General features: G+C 32.5%; 1 protein-coding gene across 1 annotated transcript in view; it reads left to right on the top strand.

Annotated features, from left to right (window-relative positions):
• The first annotated feature begins 459 nt into the window (after window positions 1-459).
• LOC129232629 (RNA-binding protein fusilli-like) overlaps window positions 460-11,759 on the top strand; it is an 83,678-nt gene continuing 72,378 nt past the window's right edge. The window contains 2 exon segments of the mRNA XM_054866798.1: window positions 460-537; window positions 7,817-7,960. Coding sequence (XP_054722773.1) covers window positions 460-537; window positions 7,817-7,960 — 222 coding nt within the window.

Below are 11,759 nucleotides of genomic sequence, written 5' to 3'. Positions count from 1 at the left end.
CAATTTTTACAATGAAATTGGCAGCGAAGTTCATCAAAAATACGCTCCGGAGCCCACCGATGCATCCATTCCAAAACCGATGATCATTTTCTATACCCGCATAATCTTTCCCTTCGTTTCTTGCAGAAATATTCAGATGTGTGACGGAAATTGGTACATAGTTGGAAGTTTCTTTCAGTCACCAGAAGTTATATACACCCAATAGTTTTCTTTCTCAGTGGGAGCACAGCGACAAGAAATGTCATTATTTTCTATAACTTCCGTTACTTCTGATGCCTAGCAGAAATTTTTAAAATATTTTCTTTCCGCAAATGTTTTGTATAAATGTTTTCCCTGTTTTCCAATTAAAGATGAAGCATCTATTGCTCTTGAAAATTTCTTTACATACCACTTAGCCAAAAAATACTATTAATTTCATGACATTTTTTATTTTATCTCTGCATATTGCTGAGTTGCAAAATGGTGTACGATAAAAGTGAACTTTGTGGTGCTGAAAATTTTATGAGTGTAATCCAAGACATTTTGCTTAGCTCCTATGTAAGTTTTTGGAAGCATACATTCGCCTCTTTTATTTTCTTATTTCAATGTTTAGTTTCATATATTTATGTGTTAATTTTCATATGTTTTTTTTATCTATTTTTTGTCAGAACTTGTACATTTATGTATAAATAAAAAGTATGTGGAGCACTAGCACTTTTTTTTAAGAATTGTTCTTAGAAATTCTGGAACGCCGTTCCTCGAAATATTTGGTTTGCTTTTCACTGAAAAATTACTTTAAACTGGCTAAAACCAATTTTTGTATAATTAATAGAATAAAGGAGAAGAAATATCAGCTCTTAAAATTGAAGTTGGCTCAGAAAGCTTGACTGTCCTTTCTTGACCCAACAAAAATCCGTCTGCCATAACATCTTCCCTGAAAAAAAAAAAGAGGGGAACTCTCCGAAATATTGGATCCAGCTACAACACGAATTACTACACGTTACTTAGACGTTCAGAAGGGAAAAGTGCACATGATTACAAATTCATGTTGCTTCAGGGAGAAATGGTAACCAAAAGTGCCACTGCTGATAAGAAAGTAAAAGTAAAATAAAATGATTAAAAAAGAGAAACTCTACTTCATTCAGTATTCAGTTTCATGACATTTCAAATACAAGCATCCACTTTTCCAAAATCACCCCGCTGGGGAAAAGCATCCGTTACGTAATATTTAATGCACTTACAAGCATTCATCCCACTTAATTCCTGCTGTCCAAAGCCGGAGGTTTTAACCATCAACTTGACATCATCTAAATACCGAACTTGAAACGTGGTATTTGACAGTTTCCTCACTTTGTTTCTAATTAAATAAGAAGAGAACATAAAGTCGGCTTTCAAAGACGGTCGTCTTGCGCAACGGCTTTTTTTTTTAACCTGAAGACTAATATCACCATAATTCCTTATTTTGCCAACTGCTGCGCCTTGGCAACTAGTCAAGGTCGGCAGAAAACATTGACCTGGAATAAAATTATAAACAAGTAAACTTGGTGCAGATCACAGCTTGTGAAGTTGGGTGAGTAATACGTCCGGATTTCGGATTAACAGAGATTAAAAAAGATTTTTTTTTCAAACCAAATTCGGAATGGATAATTTGCAAATTAGATTGATCAGAAAGATTGGCAAACTATGCATCAGTCATAGGCATCAATAGCGTATCTTGATATGACATGAAAGCATGAAGTGTACCGATGGAAAACTCAATTACATATGCCATCCAAACGGTCCCTGAAGTATTTTTTTAAATTTTTTTCATTATGTTCCAGTCTTCGAAAACAAATGGAATAATCGATTTGTATTCTCAAAACTATTTTCCTAAGGGTTCATTCGACTTGTATTTACAATAAATTAATCTTTAAAATACAGAATACTAATGTGGTGATAAACTTTGAATATCATTTTAATAAAACGGTAGGAAAAAAAAATCTTTATAAAATTCATCTTTGTGACATATTTTTGAGTTGACATGCAGCTGCAAATTCAAGGTGCAATAATAAAAAGATTATTAATAGTTATTTTGTGGGAAAATTTGGGATTTAAACCTTGAGTCTGGTGGAATGGCATCGCTCTGTGGAAAAATTTGACCGGTCATTAAAGATTTTCTAACTGTCTGCGTTGACATTTACTGCTTTGCATTTAAACATTAATCTAAGAAAATCATTTTTAAAACGTGACTAACGTATAAGCAACTAATGTAAATTAATTTTTGTAATAATTACTTATTGCAGTAAAAAGTCGCAAAAAAAAAGGGCTCACGGTCTGCGACCCCCCCCCCCCACCCACCCAATTTTAACAGGTCAACAAAGGTTGTGAAACGCTGGTATAAAACACATTGATGCATCAAAGAGCCTGGTATTTGCTTATAAGTTTTTGTAAAATTGCAGAAAATGCAATTCAATAGCATTTTTAAACGATTTTTTTTAATCAATAAAGGACTTCGACTCTTGTATCAAACGAGCTGATGTGTGCATCACATGACTTCCTTTTACTCCAATTTAATGTCATTTCCACACTATTGGCATTTTTAATGTGATTCTATAGTTGACTCTCTAAATACCACCAACAGTGGCCAAATTAAAACTAGATTTAAGAAATAAATAAATAAATAAATCGTCAAATTTGTCGTTGGCGACAAAACTTGGTGACCAAAAAACTGGCGATATATCGGCAAGTGTCCGCTATATTATAACACCACTTGAGTTTACATCGAAATTAACAATGACTTCCCCCCAAAAAGGAGCAAAAGCCCCCTTTAGAAACACCCGAATGCAACCAAAAGGGGAGGTGCACAACTAGACCCCACTAGGAGTCTACGTACCAAACTTCAACTTTTAAGGGCATACTGTTCTTGAGTTATGCGACATACATACGCACATCCGCACATACGTACATACGTCACGAGAAAACTCGTTGCAATTAATTCGGGAATCGTCTAAATGGATATTTCGCGTGTTCTTGGGCACTTATCCACGTATGGTCGAGCCGGAAAAAAAAAAAAAAAAAAAACTCATCATTCATTCGGGGTTGAGTAAAATGGAAATTCAGGTCGATTTTTGAGTGATTTTTTTTTTTTTTTTTTTTGCGAATACAATACTTCGTTTTTTGTAAAAGGAACTAAAAATAAGTCCAACTCCGACTTCGCAAAAATTGGTATGCGGACTTTAAGGGAAAATGACCGATTTCAACTCCGAGTCTTTGAATTAAAAACCTTCGAAAATCCGACTCTTTTGTCTCAAACTGAGATTGACTCCGACTCCGCAGCCATGGTTTTTACTGAGAAATAAATATTCCTTTATGATTTGTTTTTAATTTTACGCTAAAGTGTTGTTAATTAATGTATTCAGTTTCTTGCGAATAAATTCATAGTCCTTTATGTTTCTACATAAAGATATATGCGCAGACGATTTTTTTTTTTTTTTTTGACAATGAAATTTTTTTTTTTTAAGTTGACATTTTATTGTCTTTATTTGTTTTTGAAAGTACATTTATTTATATTTATTAAAAAAGTTATTTTTTGGCAACAGAAGAAAAACAAACGTTTTATTTTGTTATGATATTTTAAGAAACTGATAAATTTTAATTACTTTTTTTTTCTTTTTGAAAGAGATTTAAGATTTTTTAATAGAAAAAAGTGCGTTAGCTGCTTTGTTTAAAAGGTGCTGCTATTTTATATGTTCGTTTATTTATTTATTTATTCATTCTCTTTTATTTATTTATTTATTTATTTTTTATTTATTTTTATTTTTATTTTTTTTACGCATCTAATTCTTGAGATGAGTGCGGCGTATTTTATTCCTAGAAATCAGCTTGAGCTTAAAATGTTAAAAAAATATGTTTGAAATAGCTTGCGGTTTTAACTATTTTTGAGAATATTGATTAGATTAAAAAGTCGATATTGGTGCACGGGAAAATAGGCTCGTTTAGCTCTGAATGGAACTTCTTGTTTATTTTCTTTAATCATAATTTAGTTTTGTCTGGAGTAGCAGCAAAGGTATAATGTCTTTGGTTGAGGTATTTGTGTTACAACACAACTTCTAATAGATTTTTTTTTTCTACCACCTTTTTATAAAACAAATTTTCTTTAAACGGCGAATACACTTTTTTTTTCAGTCAAGTTAAAATGTCTTTAATAAATATCATTTTTATGCGTCGTTAATAAATAAATACTTTTGATCTTCAAAGGCTCGAATGAAATTATTTACATATCGTCGCCTCAGAGAAACAGTAAGACATCTAATCCCAGAAATAACACTAAGATGTCCTACTGTTGCTCTGAGGCGACAGTGATTGTATAAGCAACTTCAATTTGCTATGATCATTCTCTTTTGAAAGTTTGCGCAAGTTTGCATAGAATCTATAAAAAATTATCCGCTGCACATAAATTCATCACGACATTAAAATCATCTCTGCACTAAGTTATTCCAATCAAATTAACTCCGTTTTTTTTTTTTTTCAGAAGTTAAATCTCCTCCATAAGAATTTGTCCCAAACCACATAATCGCTGTCTAAATTCACCACATTTTTCATCTAACATTTTAATGCCAGCAATTTTTAGTGTCTTGAACATTTTTCCAATGAAAATACGTTTCGTGCCAAACATGTTAGAATATAAAGTGAATAAACAATGAAATTCTTTTAACAATATTTTTAAATTATAAGGACATGTTTAAGAACTATACCCGCTAAATATAAAGGTTATCAATTGATTAGCAATTTATTTGCCTAGAGGATTTAACGTTGCAATCATTACATCAAACGCTTTTCATATGTTTTTCAATATTCACGGCAGGCTCTACTGCTATTTCCCCTTGTCAGTGTTCATACATTCCATATCTACCTTGAGCATAAAATATTTCACTTGCGCATTCCTCGTATAACACGGTACTTGTACAATACGGTTTCGATATTACACGGTACGAAACTTAAAATTAATGCTACACGATTTTTATATGAAACGAATTTTAAAGATTGAATTTTATTTTTGTTCAATACGTACTTGTTTAAAAAATTATTTATAAAAAAGTCTTACATAACATGGTTTCGATACTACACGGTACGAATTAAACGTGTTATACGATGGTCACCTGTACTCATTAAAGCGAACTTTACAATCATCCCACTTTATTCGCATAATATATGCAAGCGTATACAGATTGTACAAAAACTTCGAAAAAAAATGTAAACACTTTCTGCAGAAAAAAATACAAAAGACAGCAAAATCTTGAATCGTGTGTAGTAAATGTAATATTGCTCCTTCAAGCTAATGAAGCGCTAACTTGTTCTTCTCTTTAAAATAATCCGTAAATTGTCCAAAGTAACAATTTACGGATTGGTAATTTCTTTACCAAAATCTTGCTACAGGTTTATCGGCGGCCAAGTTCCATCCCTTCACTTATTAATTAAATACCTGTAACGATTTATGCTAACGATCTTAAAATAAGCACTCAATCTTTCACAGGAAAGTACACATGAAGCCTTTGTATGACGACTGTCTGTTTAAACAGAACAAACGCAATCGCCCATTTCTCAGCTTGTTGGGAAATTTGGGGAAACAGGAATAACTATCTCTTTTACTATCGCACCTGACTTCTCACGAGCACTTTCATACTTGCATAGAAGGTGCCGCAATAGGGGGCTTTTAAAGCAGGGGGCTCTTGAAGGGACTCTTTCAACGGGGAGCAGACGATGTCTATTTCTTCTTTTTTTTTTTTTTTAACGAAATCCTGACCTCATTCTTGAGACTTGTTAGTGGAAAGTGAAGGTCGTTTGCCTCAGGTGGATTGCCCAATTTTTGGAATGCCCCCTTCTTGGAGGTAATGTTTAAGAGGAAGTGTGTGGGATGTGTAAGATTAGTTGGGGCTCCTAACAGGAGTGTTGTGTGTACATGAAAAGGAGTTTCGAAACAGAGTTTCTGATCGTATTTATATTAATGAGGGGTTTTACCCAAGGAATTCTTTCAAGGGATCCATGAACTACACAATTGTTCGGAGGAAAATTGTTAGGTTGGAACAGCTTATTAATAATCTTCCTGTTAAGTTATAACCTCGGAAAGTAGTTTTTCTGCATTTCTTATTCTGAAGATTGGAACAAATTTCATATCATTATCACTATTGTGAGGAAGTACTTAACCCTTAAACGTCGCATACCATAGCTTTAGCTTCTATACTATTATGAAAACAAAGTTGAAGCACTTGTTGCTTAGCCAATACGACCTGTAAGATTTACTCTAATATAAACGAGTTTTATCTTGTAGAAAACAGCACTAGTTCTAATGGAATATAAAAATACATTTTTTTTCTCAGCAGTTGGTGCAGGTACGTTTTTTTTTAGTTAGCATGAGAAAGCTTACTTCCTATTTCTTGTAATTCTGCGGCGTTTTCTACTTTCACAATAAGGTATTTTTGCAATATTTTTCAATGTTTTAGGATATTTGATGGTAAAATTGTTTTTTTTTTGTTTATTTTGCTGCGAAAGGGTTTTTTAACTGAAATCATTTTAAATGTATTTTCCATGTACCCTAAGCTGAAGATGAACGCCAAAGAGCACTTTAAAAAATATTTTTAAAATAACTGGCATTTAAAGATTAATACGAAGATATTTTCGACCAATTGTCGTTCGTTTTATTACAGTTTTGATGAAGGGACTTGAATTAATTGTTTAGCACAACTAATTCATTTCGATCTTTCATTCTCTTACTTTTAGCAATTGTTTTTGCGATATTTCTAGTTTAATTGAGACAAATGATTTGGGTTGCATCCAGTGATGTTCCCATCAATTTTTCTGAGGGTATACTCTCAGTAATCAGTTATGCATAATATGTGTATGCGATCATATACATAAATATGTCATAATATCAAAATTTTTAAAGCTTGAGGGTATACGGTATATGTCTAAAAAATATTTGAGAGTATACGGCGTATAGGGAGTATACCCTATGGGAACACCCCTGGTTGCATCACATTATTCATCATTTTTATTCAGATTTTGAATCACTTTATTTGGAGTTGTCAACATAGATCAAAACACTCCAGGAGTGTTTTGGTCGATTTTGAATTTCCATTGATTTTGAGGCATTTAACAAGCAAGATTTGTAGCAGAAAATGCTTAGAATAATAAGGTTTGACCTTTTATTTTTCCTTCCATTTGAGGACACAACTTATCCAGTTAAAGAGGTTACTAATGCCTGAGGTTAAAAGAAATGCATTTACCATAAGTATCCATTAATGTGGATGTATGAATGATAGCATTTTATGTTCAAAATATAGAGGAAAAGATGTACTTTGAAAAAAAATCGCGACATTGTTTTCTGTAATGCATCATGGCAAAATTTGCGTTTCCACAATTCTGTACCTCAGAGCCAGACTGACGTAAGTCAAAAAATTTGCAATTTTACATTTATTGTATGTGGAAACCTATTCTGCATCGAGCCATGTGATGCTCTTAATTCTTAAAAAATTGATTGATAAATGATTTAATTCTTAAAAATATATATAATTTTCAATTTTTTACCAGTGTTAAAAGAGCGCGCGTCTAATCTTTTGAATGCGATACAAAAAAAAAAAAAAAAAAACCTCTTTCTTGTAAAATTACCGTTATGTGACTTACGTCGTTTTGGCTCTGAAGTACAGAATTTACGATTATTGAATACTACTTACAAGCTAGGAGAAGAAAACTATGCATTTAATTTTGCAACAATGAATCCTTTGTAAATAGTAAATTGTAACTGCAAAGAAAATTGAAGGCGAAAAAAAAAAGGTTGTTATATTTATTTTTTACCTTCTAGGTGTTGGCTGCACAGACACACGTGGTCAAGCCTCGGGGCTATGACATCAATGAAAACGCTTTATCAGAGGTCTGCAAGTCGGAGTTGGGCCTCAGTGAAGAGCAGGTCAAAACAGGCCAACCCCTGGAACAAGTTGTCGAACAGGTGAGTTTATTATACAGCAGAAAATTCCTCGGAGTGATGAACTCGACTTTCTCTTTTTCGAGCTTGTCTGGGTTTTGCTCTTTTTTTTTTTTTTTTTCTTAAATCCCTAAGACTGGGGTGTCAAAAGGTCCGGTATTTTTTTCTTTATTCAGTCTGGACTGAAAGCTTTCATCGCAGCTAAGACAATGGAATTCAGATTCGTTCAGATTTAAAGAAGTGGTTTACTGAAAAGTTTAAGGATGCTGGTTTAGGGCAAAGATTTATTTATTTTTTAGAATACTTGTAAAATTTCTTAATGGAAATTTGTTCAACAACTTTTTAAGTTTTTTAATATACTTCTAAATGTGGGTATATTTCTTCGGAAAGTAAAAATGAATACTGTTTTCGACCAAGAGAGCAAGTGACTACTCCTCATGAACAACTGTCAAAAGTGTCATTAGTCTCCTTTGAAAATCCCGCTCTTAAACAAGGAAGGAATGATTTTTTAGAAAGTAAAAATCTGATTATCAACGCATTTAATGTACAGAAATATTTTTGAACAAAATGTTTTAATAATGCGGTATTGCTCGGGTACCTTGCTCGGGTTGCGGTATTGTTCATTGAAAAAAAAAATAGTCCAAAGTATTTTTTTCTCGAGAGAAGTGGTAAGCTAATAGTTGTTACATCTACAGCATCTCCTGTTGTGAAGCAACGGTTTGAAAGAAACAAGGAATCCTTTTAAACTTTTAAAGTATTCTTTAAAACTTTTAAAGAAAGGGAAAATTGTGTGTGTGTGTGTGTGTGTGTGTCCTATTATATCAAGCTGGGGTGGGGGAATTTTGAGAAAACTTACCAGCCAAAATTGTTTTCAATCAGCCTACAATATACCATACATAAGCAAAGTTCTTAGCAAAAAAGAAATATGATTTTTTTTTTCATCGGGATCTACTTTAATGTGCTTACCTCAACCGAAACATGCGTTTCTGTACATCATAATGCACTCCAGGATTCCTTGTGCGCAAGGTTCTATCGATCAAAAACCAAAAGAAAAATAATTTTTCGTCCACAAAACTCACGCTAGTTTTTTTTTTTTTTTAATCTTCCCCTCCCCTCTTTTTAGCCTACTTTCCCAGTAAAAGTCAGAGAAAGAAAAAGAAAGCATGAAAAAAGGCATCTTAAAAATATCGCAAAAAACAAAAAAAGAGTCAAAAATAAATAAAATAATTGAATTAATATCAAAAAATTAAAAATTGAGGTATTGAGGTGGAGAAAAATGTCTGTCTGTCTCCCCCCTCCCCTCAATAACTTTTGAGTGAATAGTCCGATTTGAAAGATTTTTTTTTGTTCGAAAGATCAAGGACACCTCATTATTATATTTCATTTTTTGATTTGAACATTTTGTTGTTCAATTTTGAACAGTTCAAAAAAATTTTAGCGCCTACGGGAGAATTCAAGGCTTGGCATCCTGAACTTAGAGGCGAATTTGCTTCTAATAAACTTTATTGGAAAACGTTTTTGAAGAAGAGCATGTATAGAAAATATATTCTATACATGCTACACTATAGAAAATATATTATTGATTTGAACGATTTTCCGTTCAATTTTGAGCAGTTCAAATCCTTTAACATTAGTGCCTCCGGCAAAACTAAAAAATCAGTGTAGTTCCCGAACCTAAAGGTGGATTTACTTCAAACAAATTTTATTGGAAATAATTCTTGATTACTATTTCACGACTCCGACTCCTATAATTTTAGGGCAGTCGACTCCGACTCCTGAACCCGACAATTTGTCTGACTCCGACTCCCCGATTTCGAGTCTGAATTCGTAGCTTCGGCAAAAATTTATACACGGAGGAAAGATGACTGACTCCGACTTTTGGAAATTCAATTCCGACTCTGACTCCTTAATCCCAAAATTAGTCCGACTCCGACTCCTCAAACATTGGTTGAATTGTAGACTTCAAGGGAAAATGACCGGTTCCGACTCTTTGAATTAAAAACCTTCGACTCCCGAATTTGGCTCTTTTAACCCAAAATGAGATTGACTCCGATGTCGACGCCGCAGCTTTAGTTTTTTAGTTTGAAATAATTATTGTTGATATGATTTGTTTTTATTTTCACGCTAAAAGTTTTAATTTATGCATTCAGTGTTTGACGGAGAAATTAGGAGTCCTTTATGTTTCTACGTAAAGATATGCGCAGACGTTTTTTATTTATTTATTTATTTGATAATGAAAATTATTTCTTTAAGTTAACACTTTTTTAAAAATTTATTTTGAAAGTATAATAATTATTTTTTGGCAACAGGGGAAAAGCAAACGATTTTTTTTTTTTTTTTTTTTGACATAATGTATTTATTTTAATGAGCTTTTTTTTTCTTTTTGAAAGCGGTTAAAGATTTTTTTAATGGTTATTAGCTGCTTTTTAAATGTGCTACTATTTTACTCGTTGCTATTTTATTTTTTACGCATCTAGTCTTCAGATGAGCGACGGATACTTTATTTTTAGAAATCGGGTTAAAATTGTAAAAAATTACGTTTAAAATAATTTGCTATTTTAGCTAATTTTGAGAATATTAATCATATATTAGAACGTAGACATTGGTTTACGGGAAAGTAGGCTCGTTTAGTTCTAGACGGAACTTCTTGTTTTATATTGAATCTCTATTACGCAAGGTTTAACCGATTGGACGGGCTCTGAAGACAGCTTTTTTTTTAAAATCCAGATTAGAAGCCGAGCAACCCTGATCTAGCACCCCTAGAGGTATTGATTTAGAGTGGGAACTTCGTGGACATCGTGACCACACGATAAATTAGTTTTCCTATTATTTTTCAAAACATAACTATCGGTCAAGTAAAGACATAAAAGTTTATTTCAATGCATTTTAAGCCATACACTGAACATATTATAGTTTTCTTTTCAAGATACAGAACAGAAGTTGTACCTAGAGCATAACTTACACTTATTTTCAGTGTGGTTAAAATTTCCTATTAAATGATAGTTAAAGAATCACCATTTGAAGCTCAAATAATTTTAAATTGTCTTATTTTTACGTACAAAGTAAGCATGATTTCTCTACAAAATAACAAAATTAAAGCACATTAGAGTTCATTATTTTTCCGTGAATGTAATGAATAAATTCCTTTACCAGCGAAAGTAAAAAACTAAAAAAAAAAAAAATGGTATGCAGCATAAAGCAATTTAAATTGCTCTTAGATTGCAGAAGCCAAAGAAAAAAAATTGTTCGATCGCAAGAGAAAATACAATGAAAAGACCTCAAATGCAGGAAATGGATTTTGTTTGTATTGAGCCTCCTCAAATCTCATATTTTAATTTAAAAGTAATTGTTATACGTTATATTTCGCAATCTTCTATTATTAGGTGCGAGTGAACTAATGAGATGATAGAGGCTTTTGTTCCAGAAAGACACCTACTCACTTTTTCCTTTCGAATACTTTTTCTTTTCTACTTTGTCCCAAACATTTCTTTCATTGTTTTCGTCTGTAAACAAAATTTCTTTCAAGAATACAATCAATCAAACAATTAATGAAATATTGTTCTGTGTCGAATGAACTGAACGAAAAAGTAAAGGTGAATTACCTTTGCATGCAAATGTGCGAACCAAAACCGCTCTTAGTGAATGCTTTTCTTGAAGAAAATGGTTGCTTTGCTTTCACCTGAAATAATTACAGGAATCCTTATCAGTTACTAAAATTGGAGAGCTTGAGAATGAGCAAAATTTCTTTGTTTGAAACAAATTATGTACTTAAGCTTAGCGTCATCTACTTCGTAATCCAGTTTCGTGAGAATATTATAACTCT

This window comes from Uloborus diversus, chromosome 1 (assembly GCF_026930045.1).
Source record: "Uloborus diversus isolate 005 chromosome 1, Udiv.v.3.1, whole genome shotgun sequence".
NCBI lineage: Eukaryota > Metazoa > Arthropoda > Arachnida > Araneae > Uloboridae > Uloborus > Uloborus diversus.
Note: the sequence above shows the minus strand (reverse complement) of the source record. Positions and strands in the feature narration are given on the sequence as shown.